The sequence below is a fragment of the Lampetra fluviatilis genome, chromosome 43 (genome assembly GCF_964198595.1).
Source record: "Lampetra fluviatilis chromosome 43, kcLamFluv1.1, whole genome shotgun sequence".
Classification (NCBI taxonomy): Eukaryota; Metazoa; Chordata; class Hyperoartia; order Petromyzontiformes; family Petromyzontidae; genus Lampetra; species Lampetra fluviatilis.
The window spans coordinates 5,753,461-5,775,051 of record NC_136317.1 but is presented as its reverse complement, the minus strand read 5'-3'; the positions used below and the strand labels follow the sequence as shown (position 1 = coordinate 5,775,051).

Below are 21,591 nucleotides of genomic sequence, written 5' to 3'. Positions count from 1 at the left end.
GCACGGTCCCAAAGGCCCCAGAACGTCAAAGCGGCCAGTAACAAACAGCACACCGCCAGAGTACGTAGCCAACCGCGTGCGCTCATCGGAGGTGCGAGATGTCACCTACGCGGCATCGAGAGAGTTTGCGAGAGCAGGCGAAAAAACACGGTGATGAAATAAAAGGGAAATAGGGTGGGGAGCCCCAATGGTGTGTGGGCGACTGTGAGTCAGTCAACTCTCGATTTAAAGCTTTCGTGACTGCAGGGATTCATCTTCTTGGTTCTTTCACGTAGAAGGGAGATAATAAAATAATAAAAATTAAACATAATAAAATAATATTTTATGATGTTTTATTTGTATTGTATTATCTCCCTTCTACGTGGCTTTACCAAGAAGATCAGTCAACTCTGTTGTGTGATCTTGTTTAAAGGGGGGTGGGTGGGGGGGAGGTTGGGCATTACAAATACTCAGGGGGAGCAGGACACAGTCAATGTTAAACAAACTTTAAACAAACACGAGGTGCTCAACGGAATGAGTAAGGATACCATCTGCTCTTGTCTGTCGTGAATTTTGCTCTCTCGCTCGCCCGCTGCGTGTGTGTACGGGGAGAGGCTGCGACGCCCATCGCTTAATTGACGGCAGGAAGTCGAGTAGAAGCTTTCGTGGCTTAACGACTTCTCGATTGACCTATTGCGGTTCTACGAAAGCAATTCCATCGTTTGCAAACGACAACAAAAAATTGTTCGAGAACCCAATACACAACGCAAACATCAAAGAGGGGCACAGAGGCCATGAGCGCGTAACGAATCATTATTTTTAGCAATTTAAAGTAGCAACCCGAATGTAACTGAATCTCAAGATGCTTTCAAAAAATAATTGGCAGCGCTTTCTGTCGATCTACTTCTGGACGAAGACCATCCCCATTCTATACTGGACCATCTGTGACAAAGAGCTTGCTAGCTCATCGGATTCCTCCAGTCTGAATAAAGATTCCGATTCTGATTTTGCGTTGGTCACGGAGAATAGTGCTTGAGGCCAGCCAGACGCTCCAGGGCTGGACCCAGTATCGAATGGCAGTTGTCTTAAACTAAACTTGTTATTTTACCAGGTAAGGCCCACTGAGCTACGTAGCTGTTTTTCAGAAGCGACCTGGCCACACAAATGATAGCTCAACTAAGTGGCTGATCACATGGAAATGTATAGCAGACAAGCACTCTAAACGCGTGATGTTTTGAAATGTGGGGGGAAAAACCGGAGGACCTGGAGAAAAATCCACGCGACCACAGGGAGAACATGCAAACTTCAAATATACAGCAGGCATCAGGGGTCAGATTCGAACCCACGACCTCTGGTATACCAGCCGAGGGAGCTAACATATCGCCTCTGCATCTTGACTTGGAGGTCAATGAGTCGTGGGGACAGATCGAGAGCGAGGGGTGGCCACCATACCTGCCTGCAAGACACACCACTCGCCAGTCGCTCACTCAGGGGGCGCGGGGCGGGGTGGGGGTGCAGAACGAAAGGACCATGCATGCGGTAAATGCCACCCGCCGTTCGTGCCTGCCACGGCCGACCTGATTCGCGGGCCGAAAGTAAAACCTGCGCACCCCCGCGGCTCGATGCTCATCCAATGAAACGTCTTCACATTTTTTTTCTAGATTTGAAGCTTTTGTGACTGCAAGGATTCATATTCTTAGGTTTTTTCGGTAAAGTCACGTAGGTAAAACATTAAAATTAATAAAAGTAAAATAAAAAAAATAAAAAAACACATTTTGTTCCAAGTGGCCGCCGGTTAGCGAGGGCTGCCACCGTGGGTGTCTCGGCACGCGCACGGCGGACTCAGGAATCCAGAGGTCGCCGTTTTCAACTGCCACCTTCCGGCAGAGGTCGCAAACGGGTTTTGATTCCTTACCCGTACCCGGCCGCACCAGGGTCGCAAACGGGTACCCGTATCCGGCCGCACCAGGGTCGCAAACGGGTACCCGTATCCGGCCGTACCCGTACCCAGCCGGGTACGGGTATCGGGTACCTGATTGCGACCTCTGGGATGAAGCCATGTTGCAGGCACGGGTAGGTTGATTCTAGGAACTTGAATTGTGAGAAGAGACAAGACGTTGGGAAATGAGTGACAAACGGTTACTCACCAGTGACTCACGGTCTACTCGTACCCGGCCGCACCAGGGTCGCAAACGGGTACCCGTACCCGGCCGGGTACGGGTAGCCGGGTATCGGGTAGGGTACGGGTATCGGGTACCCGGTTGCGACCTCTGCCTTCCGGCTCGGCGCTTGAACAAATGGGGGGGGGCAGGTTTCTCCTGCTACGCCCTTCACCGTGACACCTCTTGCTCACCCATGGGTTCACCACAATGTGGGCGAGTCGCGTGAGTTTTGGGGGCAAAATGCGGGCGTGTGCCCACCGTTTCCAACACGTCTGGCTAATGTGGAAAAGTAGATCAGAGTATCCTCTAGAGCAGTTGGCGTGAGCGAGCTAATTGCAGGGCTACGCTTTTACCCATTACGACACTCGCTGCAATGCGAGCTCATTTTGTTGGGTCGTGTTCACGAGGCCAGCTTTTTGGGGTTCAAGGTCTTGGGTTTACGATGCCATCTTACTTGCGAGCAGATAACGTCAACGGGCAGTATTTCTACACAAGTCCTTCCTATTGATTTTGTCTTGCGTCCTGTCTGCTCGGCCAAAGAATACACATTGGACTTTTAATGAAGGGAAACGTCGCATAGGGTCTTCCGGTCCAAAAACTACAAAATGTGGCTATTACAAAGGAATTAAGAACACTCGTGGTGGTGTTTTTCATCATAACGCTGCCAGCTGATGGAATGGCATATTTTTTTTGAACAACATAAGCCTCCTACGTCCTTAAGTGTTTCAGAATCTTTATTTATCCTGGAGAAATGTGTTTTTTTTTCCACGGATGTCCAGTACGGGGGCCGGGTCAGGAAGTCGCTGTGGGGGTAACGGTCGGCGCGTTGAACTACGAACGCAAAGGTCGCCGGCTCGATTGACATCTCCGGGTACGACACTTTGGCACAACGCCACGAGTTTCTTGAAATTCCCAACGCCTCTGCCCGCACGGCGGCGTCGTGTTTAATGGGCGGTGCGTCGCAGTTTTTCGCGAGGTGTGTAGGGTCTTGTGGCGGGCGGAGTTAAGTGGTCCAGTACGCCCAGCTTTTTCCCAGATATCTTTCGAGGGTGGAAGAGTAGGCCAAAACCAAAAATATTGTAGAGCGGCTCTCTCTACAGCTCCCTTTAGTTGAGGCTTTTTTTGTTGCCAGCAAGAAGTGTGAGCCAGTGATTGCTGGGCTGTGCGGCTCTACCTGTCACCGATAGCAAGCTTTTGTTTGACTTATTGGTGTCTTGTGCATTTTAAAATAGTTGACTTGCCACAATTACTTTCGTGTCCTAAGTCTGTTGTTGTGTCCTGTATCTCCGTAGTCATTGTGGCGAATGGTATTTGGGCAAAGTGCAGTTCTTGGTTTGAAAACTGTTAAATACAGGATTTGACCGTTTAAGGGATGGAACGGTGGTGCAGAGGTCTGTGCGCTGTGAGTTCGATTCCCAACCACAGCGAACATGAGCGCCGAGTGATATCTGAACCGGTCAACCCATGCTGACCAGCGTGCTAAAGAGTGATGGAACATCCTCCACGCCCGACACGGCATGGGGCGAGAGGGCCATCATCCAGCAGTCGATTGACAAAGGACTGCGAATTATCATCATCATCATCACCATAATGTTTTTATTACTTCGTTGGACATTTTCCAGAAATATTTTGTGGGTTTTTTTATATTCTTCGGACTCCACTGTGCTCTGAATCACAGCCAGCTGGTATGGGAGTGATTTCAGTGGCTGTTTAATTCTTGATTCATTTTTGTTTAACGCAGCGACTCACAGTTGTGCGAGCGCTGCATAGCTGTTGCATGACTGAAGGTTTGGAGGTCCCAATACAGTCAGAATTCGAATATTTATTTATGCTGGAGGAATCTTATGAGCTATGAAGCTCTTTCACAGATGTCCAGTAGGGAGACTGATGGCCTTAATTTAAGTTGTCTTGTGGTTGTTGTTGTTGTTTGACTTGCATCCCACTGGGATTTTTACACACAGCGTTGGTGTACGGTTCTTTTTCTGCAATATTTTGCTGTCTTTTCTTGGATTTTCTGTTTGCACTTAGTCACTTTAAGATGTTTTCTTGTTCATGTTTTTTTCTTTTGTTTGTTGCGGTTGCACCCGATTCAAGAGCCGAATGGCTCACAGGGCTATACTAATTAAATGAAAACTGAAACAAAACTGAAGGGGCAGGTCAGAAGATTACAACAACAAACGGTACAAAAACACGATAAGACTGCAAAGTATAGGAAAGGTAAGTAAATCACTTTAAAAAAATACAATTAAAACTAAACTTTTTTTTACCTTACCAGGTAAAGCCCACTGAGCTATTCACTTATTTCTCAGCAGCGACCTGGCCCACAGACGATAGCTCACCAAAGTGGCTCACCACGTGGCAATTTGTACATTTATCGCAGAAAAAGAATCTTAAGTAATCTCAACGCACGTTGAGTCTAAATGTGGAGGGAAAAACCGGAGGGAGCACCTGGGGTGGGTGAGGAATGTCATCCCGGGACACTCATCATACCCACAGCCCTCTCACGTCCTCCTGCTCGCCTTGCTCCTCTCTGTGAAAACAGGAAACCATTACCTGCTGCACACAGCTTTGTTTTGGATTTTGGATCGCCGACGTTTATTTAATTTTAAAAAATACAATATTAAACATACGGGAGGTTTCACCCGTTTCGGTCGTATACTCGTTCAACTGTGAAGACGTGCACAATCGTGGCCATCATCCCGAACTGGCATATTTCTAGGGCATGGCATGTTAACAAGTCAGGGCTGCAATGCAGATATAAACTATTTGTGCACTTTTTTATGTTCAGGGAGAAATACTCGCAAAGTGCCACAGTAATCGGACGTGCCCGGGCGAACCGACTCCTCCATCCGCGCTGCGATGGTGCCTTGGTTTTCCACGCACGTGTCAAACCATTGACTTGTTCCAATACATAAGCCATGCTCTCTGAGTATATCCAGGGTAAATGGGGGAACAGATATCCAGGTTTCAAGAATCCGAGGTGCTAACCGGGGATTCGCTCATTAATCCTGGGGCGGGGGGGGGCGTGACCACGGCTAACCCCAGATATTTGGAAGAATTTGCCAAATAACTCCGTTTATCTGTAGCCTGGACCCCGAATATTTGGATGGCCACATCCCCCAGATATTTGGAATAGAGAAATGGGGTTTGCCAACCCCGGATAAATTAATTCGCGTCGTTTGATTGAAATAACTTTGAAACCGACACTCCTTATTTATTGCCGGATTATAAAGTCCAGGTGACTAAGCGGTCGAGCAAACGGCTCGCAATCGGAAGATTGTGGGTTCAAATCCTGTTTGGGGGTTGACTCAGCCGCTTGTCATTCTTCTGGGGGTCAATAAAAGAAGCCATTGCATTGTGGGGAAGTAAACTGTGTGGTCGTTATATGGATTGACCCCCTCCCCGCCCGCCATAGGAGCGTGGCATTTCCGCCATCAGCTCTGCAGGGCTGTAAACACGAGGAGATGAACACCAATGCCTCAATGGCCATTTGACGTGGGGGGTGGTGGTGGGGGTGGGGAGGTGCCACCCACGTGGGGAGTTTGCGAGGGAGCGGCGGGTTACGGTGGGGGGAGGCAGACAGCCGGCATCACGTGTCTCGCGCGGGGCACCACTTGTTAAAACTTTTCAGGGAAAGAAACGTAAAGTTTTAAAATTAGCCTTGGCAGTGGGCCCAACTGTGCTGGCTGCTGGCTGGCTTTATTTGGACAGGGAGCGAAACGCTGGGGCTTTTGAAACGCATCGGAGAGCACCCTTGTTTTGGATGTCGGGTGTTGCTAGCTTGATCGTCGTCATCTTTGCAAAAACAAATATTTGAAGGTCGTCAAAAGCAAGACTGGAAACCGACAGCACCGTGATGCTGTCATTTATCAAGTGACCGAAGCGGACGCGTACCCTTGCGGTGGTCTTCAGCTGTGATCTCGGAAAAAAACAATGTAGGGAGCAGAGAAGGCTTTAGAGACAAAATCTGAATCTTTAATGATGCTGGAGGAGGAATCCGATGCGCTATAAAGCTCTTTTTTCACAGATGTCCAGTAAGGGGTGCGTCGGAAAGTTGCGACAACAAACAATACAAAAAAACACGAGTGCAAAGTCTATGAAAATGAAGCAAATAACGAATAAATAACAAAAATAGACCGAGGGGGAAGAATAGGAGCGGAATAGGAAGAGGAAAAACAACATGGGGGGGGGGGGGGGGGGTTGATGGTGTCAAGGTGAGGTCGCGTGATTGGGGGAAAAAGTTTGGATGAGAAGAGAATCGACGAAGGGGGAGACGCCACTCAAAAAGTCGTCTATCCCGTAGCCGCAGTGGGCCTGGAGGTGCCCACCGATGCCTCCGTTGGCTGTCGGCCCTCTCCGCCTTGGCCCGTCCCAGCGGTCTTTGTCAGGCGCCGGGCCGGCTCATTAGTCCATGCTGTCCGCGAGCTCGCTAGCTCGCTAGCTCAGGGGGCCGGCAACCAAAGTAACAAGAAGAGCCAATTTTTTTTCTCGAATTCGATCAAATAAAATCACTCAATATTTCAAGAGCCGCAATGGACCATGTGGCGAGACGGCGGTGGGTCCCTTGATAAGTAACATCGCGTAGCGGCCCCTTCAAGAGCCGCATGCGGACTCCGGAGGTACAGGTTTGCCGAGCCCCTGCGCTGGCTTGTGCGATTGATCAAAACGACGGCGCGGTTTCGTCATTTTCCTGATCGCGATATTACCCGCTGCAGTGCCTGTCGCTGTTTGCCGTGAACGTGTTCGCAATTATCACAGTGGTGTGGAATGCCCTCGCGTACCTCGAGACACCGATGGTTTGAGGGATGTAATGGCACGAGGCGCGATTTCCAAATACTGGGCAGTACCGTCGTGAGCCGAAAGCCCATTGGTCTGCGTGAGAATGAATGCTTTCACGGTCCCTGTGTACGTAACACAGCTTCGTAGCTCATCGGATCGATCACTCGTGCTAAACCCTTAAGCAGAACACACAGGAAGCCAAAGAGGGAGCCCTGCAAATGCTTGCTCACAACGCTGCCGATAGAAGGGCCTTCACTCGAGTGAACTCTGTGGAGGGTGATCGGTTGACTCATCCACGTTGACCAGACATGTTGGAAGAGGTGGGCGTGTACCCACGCTTGACCACACCACACACGACCGTCATCTACCTCTGCCGGTGTACCCACTTATAGCCACAAGCGGCGAGATGTTAACTACCTCGCCTGGTGTCCAGGAGGTCGTGGATTTAATCCCGAACCTTGACGCCTGCTGTATGTTTGGGGTTTGAATGCTCTGTCCGTGGTCGTGTGGATTTTTCTCCGGATCGTCCGGGTTATTCCCTTCACATTTGGAATCAACGTCACGCGCCAAGTGTTTTTGGCTGCTGGACACTTCCACGTGATAAGCCACTTGGTTGAGTCGTCGTTTGTGTGACCAGGTCGCTTCTGAAAAAGAGCTAGATAGCTCGGTGGACCTCACCTTTTCAAATAAAAAAAAAGAGTTTTCACTACTGCTGGGTGGATAGAGGTCGTGGGGATGGGGGTGATTTGCATTATGGGATGAGCGCTCAGCTGTTTAAGGAGGAGTTCCACTGCTGAATTATATTTTTTCTGCTCGAGGACGACCGCTTGTGTTGCGATCGAAACGTCGTGATTTATTTTATTTTATACCAACGTGACTTTACCGGAAGAACCAAAGAGTATGCGAAAGAGAGCGTTGCAAAAATAACAACGTGCAGTGCTGTAGCCTTTCTTTGAAACGTCGAGCACGGAGATCAAATCGGACCGGCATCCTCTGGACTGCGACTCGAGTACGCGTGACCTCCAATTAGTCGCTACGTATGGTGCGAAAGAAGTGCAACATACATACATTACACACCACAAAAAGCATCACACTGTAGAAAACAAAACGAACTGTAAATGGGTTTAGTATTGTTCATGGCGATCGGGGTGGGCCTGTTATCGATTCGCAGAACTTTCCCGGCCCATCTGTGCCGTTGCACTATCTTAGGTGTGTTCTTTCGACCTTTGTCACTGTCCCATCATCGCTGACTCGCTGAATGCAGCCACCCTGTCTGAGGGCTGTAAAGTCCACGCTGCTTTGTGCCAAGCCAAGGGACCTACGCCGCCGGTTGAGAACGGCACAGAACGCGGCGTGCCCAGCCGTGGTGGAGCGGAACCCCTCTTCGATGATTATCCTTGTTCTGAACTTGCGAGAATCCTATACTATACATGGACGCGTTGCCCCGAAGTCCACGGCGAGGTCTAAAGTCCGCGCCGGCAATGATCGCGAACGAGGGTCGAGTCAAAGTGGCCAGCTGCTCTAGTTTGTGGTGATGACAGTAAGGTCGCACTCATTTAAACACATTCCTGCGGAGGGAGCTGGTAGGAACGTTGGGTTGCTCGGTCAATTTGCCAGGGTCAACGGCGGCGTGGTGTATTCCGCAAATATGGCCGACTGTGAGGGCGGGCACAAGCCGGCGTGAGTAGGTTAAACGTTGAGTTTTATAAGGGCACCACGGGGTGACCAGCCCCTCCCCACCCAGCCCCACCCCTCCCACCCCCCACCCAGCCCCACCCTCCCCACCCAGCCCCTCCCGACCCTCCCCATCCACCCAGCCCCTCCCCACCCTCCCCATCCAGCCCCACCCTCCCCACACAGCCCCTCCCTGCACGACGGAAACAATAATCCCCTGTGGGCTGGTGGAACAGGAGATTCCTACCAGTAGAAGGTCGCACTTATTACACATAAATGTCCTTGCCACAAATGAGCCACAATACCTTGTTGATCTCATCAAGGAATATCAACCACCACGTGAACTACGGGTCAGCCTCGCAGCGGCTGTTGGCTGGCCATCGAACAAAGACGGTGACTGCATCCGCCGCCTTCGGATGCGCTTCTGCGGCCGTCTGGAACGCTCTTCCGATGTTAGGAAGCCACTGGAGCTATGCACTTTTAAATCGTCTAGATTGAAGCTTAATTCTTTAAAACTGCTTTTTGTGTTTAGTTTGTTGTCCTTCCCCCGCACTTATGATTAGCGTGGTTAGCTACATACAGTAAATATTTTATTTTGAAAAATCCGATGAGCTATGAAGCTCTTTATCACAGATGTGCAGTCGTAGCAGGTCAGAAAGCTAAGCAAAATCATAAAAAAATGTATACATATAAATAAAGTACATAAATTCCCAAGCTTCGGCAAGGCAGTAAAACAACAGCAAAAATATTGTGTGCTGTATAAATTTGTACATATCCATATATACACTATTACATATGTATACTGTTTAGATTTACATAAGCGACATAAATATTTCCAAAAACGAGTAATTATTGCTCTGGTTTGTGCCAGGGGAAGTCTTTAATCGATGTGGTTGGTGTATCTTCTATCGAGAATGTCTAAGGTCAAAACTAATTTATACTAAAGTGCCGTTAGTATTGGGTCATCCCGACAACAATTATTATGATTCCTCCATTACAGATGGATGGACAGAGCTAATGCATAACGGAATTTAACCTTAGTTACAGCTCGTTCTTGGCATGACTGCAATGGCACTAACGCACATTTCCATACAGCATTTATGCAGCGAATTAACTGGAGGCTGTCACCGAGGGGCCTGCTGATTGTGACTTTAAAGTCTTTTTATCATAGTGCTCACGTTGGATAGGCCAGGACACACAGCCTAGGGGGTGTACAGTTGCAAGAAAAGAGCTGGGTTTAAAAGAATAAACGATTGAACGTCTTATGTTACCACGTAAGGCCCACTGCTCTGCATAGCTGTTTATCAGAAGCGACCTGCCCACGATTGATAGCGCAATGCAGTAGCTTATCACGTGGAAATTTATACCAGAAAATAATCTAAGTGCACGTTTGATTGTAAATGTGGAAGGGGAGAAACCGGAGGACCCGGAGAAAACTCCACGTGCAAGACTCCAAGTATACATACGTCAGGGCTGGCATCGAACGCACGACCTCCTGTATACCAGGCGAGGAAGTAAACATCTCTTCACCACGGCGCTGGCTGTTAACATATCAGCTCTGTGTGTCTATGTTGTGTGTCTCTCTCTGTGTGTCTCTGTGTTGTCTCTCTCTCAAATTTAGAAGTTCACTAGGTGTGTGTTTCTACCTGGTGACGGTTGCTTGTGTTGCAATCGAAACGTCGTATTCTATTATTTAATTTATTTTCTTTCTACGTGACTTTACCGAAAGAACCAAAGGGTAATTCCCGCAGTCACGAAAGCTTCAAATCAAGTTTGGATATGCTGTGTTAGACGGCAAGAGTTGGGGAATAATTTGGAACAAGCATAGTCCCATTTAAGTGGCATGCTCGCAGGCAACCCAACCCTTTAACGGTCACATTTGCTCTGAGAGAATAAACCCGTGCGTTGTGGCGCTCGCCCTGATCTGCATGGGCTGCAAGACCGCACGTTAATCCGCACACGTGGGTTACTGCTCGTTGACTCGCAATGAAAGGGCGTTTCATAGATTCACTCATGCACACACACACACGACAAAGATCCCCTGTAATATCTTTAACAGATTGTTGGGGCAAGTGCTGTAAGCGAGTAGCAGCCTATGAAGGTCGGTATGGCACACGAGGGGGTGGGTGGCTATCACCACGCCCGGCCGCCTTTGTCTCCCGAGTGGCGATGTTTACACACCGCAACGAGTACTCGTATTGAGGCTGAGTCGACCTAGGAGAAGAGGCTCACGACCGGTTCAGAAAATCGTCACTGGCGTTGGCCGTGAGCAGGAAATCGAACTCTGATAGCCCAGGTCATGTAGCACAGCGTCTCGCTAACTGCTATACTACCGCTCCCCACACACACACACACACTCGCACACCCCTAAGGTCGTGGAGTGTGCCCCAGATTCAAAGATACCCAGGGTGGCCACGTTGGAGACCCCGGTGGCGTCGTTCGTTCAAAGCCCCTTCCCAATATTCCTCCAAATAGATGTTTGAATGCATATTACCGTAAATAAGTTAAAAACGTCTTGCGTGAACAAAAATTGTGGACAGGAATTTCGAAAAACAAGAGCGTGCAAGTTAAATTTCGATTTAAAGCTTTCGTGACTGCAGGGATTCATCTTGGTTCTTTCGGTAAAGTCACGTAGAATGAAAATAATGATAATATTATTTGAATAAAAATAATAATATTATTTTCATTCTACGTGACTTTACCGAAAAAACCAAGAAAAACAAGAGCGTGCAAGGTTGGCACTTGCGCAGCGCATGACAGACAACGCTCATCACGGAGGGTGGCATCTGCCCACCACGTCCCCTCGCCCCCTCGCCTGGATTTTGGTCGTCGTCTAAATCACTCGGTCGCACGGGGGCACCGACGGCGCCAGTCCCCGCTCGTGGTGACTTCGCCATCGCTCGTCGAGTCCACGCCGAGAGGGGGTCGTCGTCCTTACGGTGTAGGGCGGCAGGCCCTAACCACCCAACGTGCCGTGCCTTTATCACGTGGCCATCGGCCAAGAAGATGTTACACCATGCCGGGTGAAAATTACGCACAATCACGCCAGTGGGTATGTGGTAATATTTTTTTTTTACTTGTGCATAGCTTTGTTTTAACTTTAACGTCTTAATCTAAATGGGACCACAGTCGTTCATCTCACAGTCATCGTCCCTCACCTCCTGCTATGGTTGCCAACCCCTCCCGGATTGGCCAGGGCTCTCTACTGGAATTGGCATCATCCTCTTGGGGAGATGACTCGGGAGTCTATCGGAATTGGTATCGTCCTCCTGGGGAGAGATTTTAATCGGATATTAAAAAAAAAATGAATTGCGCGACCAAAAAAAAATCTCCCTGAATAGCTTTAAGTCAAAGAGTTGACGACCCCACTACGCGTTTGAAAAGAAACAACCTTTTAACCACAGCACAGGATCCCAGAGCAGGTGGTTGGAGGCTGCGAGGGCGGATCGCGGGAGGTTGCAGCGTGCGGCTACCATTGCAGCAGCAGCAGCAGCTGCGGGCTTTTTTTCGCCTGGCGCATGGGGAGAGGTTGATTTGATTGCGAGGTGCGGGGTGAGGATCAACCGGCTTGTGCCCACGATGACAGACCCATTTTGATTGCACAACGCAGCATCAATTGTCGATGCTGTTGTGTATATAACCTTTACTGCAGCCCTGCACCCTGGTTCTCAATCGTTACAAAAACAAATGTTTGTTAATGAATACATAGACTTGATGAAACAACGAAGTTGTACGTACGTGCGCGTACTTGATTTGTGTTTTCGACGATTTACCTTCTAAAAAAATATCCGGCCATGTCTCGCACCCCCAGGAAGGGCATCTCTCACCCCCCCCCCCCCCCCCAGGGGTCCATGTAACCATGTTAAGAACCACTGGACTGTCACTGACTACGTCTCTCCCACGGATCCCTCTCCAGCAGTGCTATGTTGTTGTTATTGTCGCGTTCCGTGATGCCGTAGGTATGGATTGCAGCTGGGGTCGAGTGAGAGGGGACGCTGGACTGCCATAGAGCTTCCATCAGTGGATAGAGAATGGCCAATGATGGTGGTTGGTACGGTTCTGTGGTATTATGGCGTTCTGTTCACTGTAGAATTCCACAGCGGTTGAGGGCCACCCTTTTTAAATCCTTTATTTTAAGTTCACTTGCTTGCTTGCTTGTTTGCGCGCTTACGACCGTGCAAATCTTTCGGTCGTTTTTTAACCCACTTCCCGTGATCCAATCGAGCTGACATTTTGCACACAGACTCGTGCGTGACAATTTATTTTCGTGAAATTTTTTTTCCAAAATGTTCCACTTTTTAGGAATTTTTTTTTTCATATTTAATTTAAAATACCAATGTGATAAAAATGAACCTCTTACTCAAGAAAAACAAATGAATAATAAAATAAAACCGATGCCACGCATATACAGGATTTATAGTGAAACACTTTGTTTTTACAGGTTCATTTTTTAGTCCGTCCGCTGCTGGACACGAGGGCCTCTCCACACCCTTCCTGGGGCAACGGTGTTTGCGTTACCATACTTCACCGTGCCAGTCAGTGCGGCTAGGTGACAAGGGAACGGAGGCAAGCACCAGACGTGGGAGCACAGAAGTGCAGTGCAACAACGGTGGGATTTCCGCACGACTGGCCCTCCTGCCCGCCTCGAAAAACGCGTGGGTGGCGTGGGTGGGTCACGCGCGCACGGCAGCGCCCTCGAGACGACTCCACCACCACCCCTCTCTCCTTCCCACCCCCTGGCTCGCTCGCTCGCCTCCTTCGCTTCCTGAGATCTCTGACGAGACGGGGCACATTCCGGCTGGTGACTTTGCGTGGGGTGGGTGGGGTTGTGGGATTCGTCGGCTGTATTCGTACAGCGCGCCGCACTGTACTGTCGGAGCGTGCAATTATTACAGACCGTGAACTTTACGCTGCAGCGCGCACGGCGGTGGGTGGGTGGGGGGGGTGGCGGAGCGAGTGAATTGGGAGTGCAGGGGTGTGGAGGAAATGGGTCGTCGGTGGTTTGAGGTGGGTCGGTGCGGGTGTGGGCGGACCAGTCCGGCCTGTCGGCGTGGTGCCTGACGAGTCCTCGTGAAGTCGCGCGTGATGGGGCTTGCTGGGGTCTCTAGCCGTGAGCTGTACGAACCCCGTATCCCACCGCACGCACCCATCCGCCCCCACCCCGTGCGGGTGCCGTGATGGCATGCTGAGCGTGACGTTTGTCAGGAAAGTTTCCCCGGGTTGCCGCAGCCTTGTGAAATTTGACCCCAGGGTTTGGACAGTTTTTTTGGAGGTGGGGGGGTGGGGGCATGGTTGCCAACTTCGTGGTTTTGTTTGCCAGGTCAAAGCTACTTTTTCTGGGATTCCCATGGTAACAAAATGTTGTCGAAGCGACGACCCCGCTAAGCGTGGATCGTCGCGCTCCAAAGCACGTGTACCGACGTTAAGCCATCGTTTGCACGTTCATTGGGCACTGACAAATCGAGCCACTTTGTGACACGAGGACATTGTGTGGATTTAGAAGCGATTCCACCCGTGTCTCAATGATCCTGAATCGCCTCTTCAAAGAAGTCTTTCCAGTTTCGAAAAGCAGGACAACTACAGCAACCTCATGGAGTGGCGCATCTCCGGAGTTACTTTGCGCCAGCAGTGGAGTGAAGCGAGCAATTGCAGGGCTGCGCCTCTATCTCCTAACTTTTCATTCAAAGGGTTCTCCTTTGAATGACCGCGTCTCAAGACGCCGCACCCGAGGAGGCGCTTGCCCATCATCTGGGTATTTTGTTTTTATTTGAGGAGGGAATGATGGGTGTAATTCCAGTCTTAAAATGCAATGGTATTCTTTAAAAGCTCTGCTCACACTTTACCTTCGGGCGTTTGCCTTGTGTTACACCTCACTTCACCTCGGAAACGTAATCTTGCCTGCGGTTTGCAATTCGTACACCCCGCTGTCACGGAGTGTGTGTGTGCTGAGCTTCGCTCACACCCTAAGTAGCCAAACCATGCTAATTGGAGGTGCGGGGGGGGAAGGTCAACAACTGGTGTGGCGGCGTTTACGTAAGCAAGTTTTCCCTGTGACCAAATCATCCGGGATAAACCCGACCTCGTCACAGCTCGCAAGCTAAGCCGGCTTGAGCCTGGCGAACCTCGTTCAGATTGGGCGACCGCCCTTCACGAGCAGGTGTTAAAGGCTGCGGGGCTGCGTGATGGACGGTAAAGGGCAGAGCAGCACAACTGGACTGTACTTCCATGCTCCCTCCGACTTCATCAATCGGGCACGATGGACCAACGTGGCGAGCGACGGTCAAATAATGCTCACGGAGCGCACGGGCGTGGGGGGGGGGGAGGCCGTCATCCAGCAGCGGATTGCACAAAACGAACTGGGCTGTAAATGTTTGAGCCGCGTATGAGCGGACGTGAACGAGCGTGGGCACGTCCACTCCCCTGTCGTTACGAGAGCCTTCGTGAACGAAATTGTCTACGGTGGCTCTCACTCCGAGCCAGTGCCAAGGCTTCATTCCAGTCAGGGTCCGTCCGAGACGGCGGCTAGGAAAATATTTCCACGCCCGGCACACCGCATCCAGATTGTCATCCGGCTGCGTGGCTACTCCAGGGCGCCACGGTGGCTAGGAGATGTTAACTACCTCGCCCGGTATACAGGAGGACGTGGGTTCAATCCCGACCCTGATGCCTGTTGTAAATATTTGGAGTTTGCGTGTCTCTCTCATCATCATCACCACGGTTTTTAGGAGATGTTAACTACCTCGCCTGGTATACAGGAGGTCGTGGGTTCGATCCCGACCCTGATGCATGTTGTATATTTGGAGTTTGCGTGTCTCTCATCATTATCACGGTGGCTCGGAGATGTTAACTACCTCGCCTGGTATACAGGAGGACGTGGGTTTGATCCCGACCCTGATGCCTGTTGTCTTTTTGGAGTTTGCGTGTCTCCCTCCCCGTGATCGTGTGGAATTTTCTCCGGGTCCTCCGGTTTTTCCCTCCACAATTAGAATCAAGGCGCGTTTAGAGTGTTTGACTGCTAGAAATGTCCGCATGATGATAAGCCACTTGGTTGAGCTATCATCTGTGGCCAGTTCACTTCTGAAAAAGATCTACATAGCTCAGGAGTCCTTACCGGTTAAAATAAAAAGTTTCGTTTAGCACTAACAACGGTGATGGCGAATTCACATTTGGAGTCTCGAGTGCGCACAACCTGTGAGGACGTTGTCGTCCCCTCATTCTCTTCATCTGGCCCACAGCTCTCGCGAGGTTCGCCTGCGAGCGACGGACGAACCCGAAATTATTCCACGAGAAAAGTCAGGCCCTGATCGTGCGCGCGTCCGCCCCTTCCCCCTCTGCGCGTCGTGCCGCAGGATCTCACCCAGACCCTCGCCCCCGCTTCGTCGGCGCGTCCCGACGGCCGCGCCAATGGGGGAGATCGAGGGCACGTACCGGCGCGTGGACCCGGCCGAAGCGGCCAGGGGGAAGCCCACGCCGGTCCGAGCCACGCGGTCGGACGAGTCGGCCGCGGAGACCCACGGGAACCTGCTGCCCATCACCGTGCGCCTCCTGGATGACACGGAGAAGATCTTCGACGTGCCGGTGAGTACCCGTCCCCCCGGCGTGCCAAAGCGACGGTCTCGCCGCTGGATGTTACCGCTGGGTGGGGACCGCGAACGGGGGGGGGGGGGGTTGTTTGAAAATATTTAGCCCAGACCGGTCAGTGCCCCGGGGTAGCTTTGTTGCTGGTCGTGTCCGGGAATTGATGCCGGGCCACCAGGCTTCATTGCATAGCGCGCGGGCCGCCATGCTGTCACTCTACCGCAAGCCAAATTTTAGTCGAGGTTTGTAAAGCTTTAACAAAAAAAAGAAAATCTCGATAAAATTTCGATTTAAAGCTTTCGTGACTGCAGGGATTCATCTTCTTGGTTCTTTCGGTAAAGTCACGTAGAAGGGAAATAATAAAATAATAAAAATAAAACATAATAAAATAATTCTCACGACGTTTCGACCACAACGCAAGCAGCCGTCCTCAGGTGAAGAACAAGTCTTTCGGCTGCTTGCGTTGTGGCCGAAACGTTGTGAGAATTATTTTATTATGTTTATTTTTATTATTTTATTATTTCCCTTCTACGTGACTTTACCGAAAGAACCAATAATAAAAATCTCGATCATTTAATATTCATCCCTGTGAACCCCTTATCAGTGCCCTACCTTATTACAGACCAATTCAGACCTTATTGGTCACCCCGTGCCCCTTATGAATCTCAACGTTCATCCTACAAAGTCCCATCACAAGGGAGAAACACAAACGAATAAAACATGCAACACACAGTCGGCTGTTTTAGCAGGCAGACGTGTCACTGCACGAGGTGACAACCTTGGTTTTCTGGTCAGTGCCACTGTTGTCTTTTCCATAATCTGTTATCACCGAAATAAGAATTGGGATCTACGGATGAGATGCGCCACTTTGCAAACGTAAATGATCATTACGTGCAAACGTACTCGTGTGCGAGCGTCCGGATTTATCCGCCTGTTGTATAGACGGACGTTCAGTTATCGTAGAAGCATTTTTCCTCTTCTCGGGTTACCTAAAGGTATCTTTAGCCGATTTAATGTGTTTACAAATTCTAATTCTAACTTTAACTGGCATGCGAACAATTCTAAACATAACTGGTGTCCCAACGTGGGTTTCTTCTTTTCAATGCACACATTCACTTGCGTGTGTGCGCGCGCCTGACTGCCGCTCGAACAGTTACTCCTACACGTGAGATGTAGGCGCGTGCAGGGATAGGGTGATCACCTTGTCCCAACAGCAATTGGCAATGATGATGATGTATGCACGTGTGTTGAGCTTCTTTTCGCACCTTAAGTAGCCAACCGTGCTAATCGGAGGTGCCGGGGTAAGAACAACAAACTAAACGTCAAAAAGTAGTGATAAAGAAGTGAGTTTTCCATCTAGAGAGAATTCGTTTTCAATTGATGGGTCGGGGTGCATGGTTGATGATGGGGGGAGCAGCTTGTAGTTTGGGGATAGAACTTGGCAGGAAACCGTTGTGAGATTTAATCAGGAAGAGGTGGAGGCTGTGATGGTCAGGGGCCAGTGCGCATGATGGAGGAGGGCAGATCGCCGACACTGGCATTAAAGTGGCACCCAGAGGTCAGAGACTCGGGTGAAGACCCAAAGCCAGATGGTGGGACACTCCTAGCAGACATTGTGGGGTTCTGTACTGGATCTAGCAGAAGGAAGGAAGGAAGCGATGGCTAGGTGCGCTGGCATCAACGGAATTGGTGGCGATGACCTCTTGACGACCTCTCGGTGCCCCCCCCCCCCCCAGTCACCCTTGCCGCGTGCTACGCTCGCATCTGGCTTTCGCAGTCGTCAGGTGCAGCAGATTGGGAGGCAATCCCGGGTGACCTGTGTGCGCCATTAGCTCGAGGCAAGCTCGCAATCCAGCGCAGACGATTATAATTGCCGCAGTCCTCCTTGCACGTAAATCCCAGGCGGTTGTGGGGGGGAAAAAAATGATCTTCCCCGTTTTTTCATTGTCCAAGCCCGTCTGCCGTTACGTAGCGACGGTCGTGTTGAGGTCCTGTTCTTACCCAGTGATTCCTGACAACACTTGCACCTACGCCTACCCTGGCATCGTTCCTGTTGACTGGATCGAAGCTGTGGGTTACCCAGAACCTTGTCACCATTACGTGGAAATACCTGTGACCGTACTTCACCACGCTGGTCCAGTGTGGTTTAATGCACATGGCGGGCACGGCATGAGGAGGCCTTCATCAAAAGGGGCCCATACATCATGATACATTTCTATTTTTTTTTCGAAACAGATTTTGGCTCGGCACTTCCACGTAAAGTCTATCGGCAGCAATGACAACATCGGGCAGTTTCGTGAGCTTAACTGCACTGCTTTGGTGACCACGAAAAACAAAACCCCATTAAGACCACACCCAGAGAAAAATCCCCCAAGAGCGAGTTGAGTGACGCTGCCGTGACAGCCCCCGGAGTGGTGTCTGCACACGACCCTCACCACGTTCGTCTCCCCACCCCCAGAGGTCGCAAACGGGTTTTGATTCCTTACCCGTACCCGTACCCGGCCGCACCAGGGTCGCAAATGGGTACCCGTACCCGGCCGGGTATCCCGGGTACGGGTACTCGTTCCCTACCCGTACCCTACCCGAAATGAGTGACAAACGGTTACTCACCAGTGACTCAAGGCCTACCCGTACCCGTACCCGGCCGCACCAGGGTCGCAAATGGGTACCTGTACCCATACCCGGCCGGATACGGGTACTCATTCCCTACCCGTACCCGTACCCTACCCGAAATGAGTGACAAACGGCTACTCACCAGTGACTCAAGGCCTACCCGTACCCGTACCCGGCCGCACCAGGGTCGCAAATGGGTACCTGTACCCATACCCGGCCGGATACGGGTACTCGTTCCCTACCCGTACCCGTACCCTACCCGAAATGAGTGACAAACGGCTACTCACCAGTGACTCAAGGCCTACCCGTACCCGTACCCGGCCGCACCAGGGTCGCAAATGGGTACCTGTACCCATACCCGGCCGGGTACGGGTACTCGTTCCCTACCCGTACCCTACCCGAAATGAGTGACAAACGGCTACTCACCAGTGACTCAAGGCCTACCCGTACCCGTACCCGGCCGCACCAGGGTCGCAAACGGGTACCCGTACCCGGCCGGGTACGGGTAGCCGGGTATCGGGTAGGGTACGGGTATCGGGTACCCGGTTGCGACCTCTGCCCACCCCGCATTGACCCCGCCCAAGCCACCAGAGGGAGTTGCTTTTCTCGTGTTGTTCCTGGCCCGTTCAATAAGGGGGGTGGGTCAAGGTCACGGCACGCGTCTCGGAGGCGCAGCGATGGGAAGGGGGCACGGATTGAGGAACGAGCGCGAAGGTCAGGACACCAACAACTAAGCCGTCGGGAAAAGTTCATGCTGGGCTTGGGTCAGGGACGCATCGTCAGACGAGACTGGACGATGACCGGTGGGCAGTGACTAACGATGGCGTGGCCGCGAAAATTTGGAAGATGCACGCGGGCGCGTCCGGCGCGGAGATGGAGCGGTGAAATCGGCTCGTGTGTTTGGAGCTCATCAGCATCATCACGATCAATGGGCAGATAGCCCCGTAGGTGTCCGCTGCACATTTTCGTCAGTTGTTTCCACTTTCATCTGGGAACTAGATGGATTGTTACATCGTGAGACCGTGAGAGATTGCGGATGACTTGGGGGGAGGCCTTCACCCAGCAGTGGATAGATCATGGCTACTAATAATGATGACGATGAGTGCCCTTAGAGTTACAGTGGTAACGGTCAGTCCTTGTTGTGTCAGGAGTTGAGGCGGTTTGTCGCATGTTAAGCATGCGAGAGTCAAGGACGACATTAGCCTTCAGCAATAAAAAACTTTGAAGTTATGGCCAGCAGTGAATCTCTCAATTGGATGAACAGAGCCCAGCTCAGAGTAGACGTGCCTATTCGCGGCTTCAGCTGGAGGGACATGATAAATGTGGAGACTATTTTCCAGCCTGCGGTTTTCTCCTCGGTGTTAAAGATAAAAAAAAGTCAAAGTCAGAGGTGCGGCCTTGCTGTGACTTGCTCACGCGCGAAACTGTTGGTGTATAAAAATACACATTTCTGTTTAAAGATTCGTGAGGAATGAAACCTCAAAAAAAGCACGGTAATTTTTTTGACGAAAATGTCATATAGAGTATATGTAAAATAATAACTGTATGCTTTCAGTGTAGATGCATGTATGCAAAGATATCACATTGACGCGCGAAGGATTACTTGAATAAAATTAAGTTAACAAGGAAAATGAGGAAAACTCGTGTTGGGAGAGGCCCTGCAGAGGGTAGCTTGGTCTTCTCTTCCACACTGGTCTCTGACAATCTTGGCAACGACAGGGTTACCCCACACTTTATCCCACCGCACGAGACCTGCCGATCGAAAGAAACTCGCGCCCCCCCACCCCCGTTGTTTCAACAGCCGCGGCACCGAGAGGTCGACCGAACTTGCTACCCAAGTGCCCCCCTTACAATTTTACACGTATATATTATAGAACGTATTATATTACATGACGTATGCCTACTATAATCACCCATGAATGTCATTAACGCTCGTGACGTCACTCCACATCGACCATCCCCCCTCATTAATAATTATGAGCAAGTGACGTCACTCCACATGGAGCACCCTCCCCTCATTAATAATCATGAGCGGGTGACGTCACTCCACATGGGGGGTGGGGCGAGGCGCCTCCTCCCCCCTCCTCGGCGTCAACTCACAACCCTCACTACAAAGGCAGAACCCTGACGTCATCACGTGATCTCCGTAACGCTGTTGAGACATCAAAGTAAAAAGGACGTCACGATGAACAAGGGATTATAACCTTTAAATGAAATAGCTCTGTGTCACCGCACCCTTACGAATTGCACACGCACTGATGCAATGAATATCACGTCGAGGGCTGCTTTTCACTTGCAAGTTTCAGATTTACTGCAATACACCCGTCCTTGGACGGGCAAAAGGCTCGTCTATTTTATAACCACTGCTGAAAACCAATAATTAGGCCGCAAGTTCAGGGTCTAATGGAGGCTGCCGAGGTGTGTCCCTGGGATCGGGCGGATGTGTGCGTGTGTGTGCGCGTTTGTCTGTGTGCGCGACGAACCCCACAACCCGAGTTCGATTCCCACTCACGGCGGCCACCTCTCTGCTGATCCTGGGCCTCCCCTAGGTCGACTTAGCCTCAAGTGAGTACCTGGTGCGATGTGTAAAAACATCGCCGCTGGGGAGACAAAGGCGGCCGGGTGTGGTGCTGGCCACCCACCCCCTCGTGTGCTGTGCCGGCCTTTATAGGTACTCGCTAAAAGCACTTGCCCCTACGGTCTGTTCAGGCTATACAGGGGAGCTTTGTCTTGTGGCTCTGTAGCGACACTGTAAATAAGGGGGCCCTTCAGTGTTGGGACCTCAAGTTACAACATTTGTTAGCCC

At 50.8% G+C, this 21,591-nt stretch overlaps 1 protein-coding gene across 1 annotated transcript in view; it reads left to right on the top strand.

Moving 5' to 3' along the window:
- Window positions 1-21,591, top strand: part of LOC144946912 (FERM, ARHGEF and pleckstrin domain-containing protein 1-like) — a 97,114-nt gene that overhangs the window by 4,985 nt on the left and 70,538 nt on the right. Inside the window, exon 2 of the mRNA XM_078875980.1 lies at window positions 15,944-16,172. Coding sequence (XP_078732106.1) covers window positions 15,999-16,172 — 174 coding nt within the window. The 5' untranslated portion in view covers window positions 15,944-15,998. The remainder of the gene's footprint in view (window positions 1-15,943; window positions 16,173-21,591) is intronic.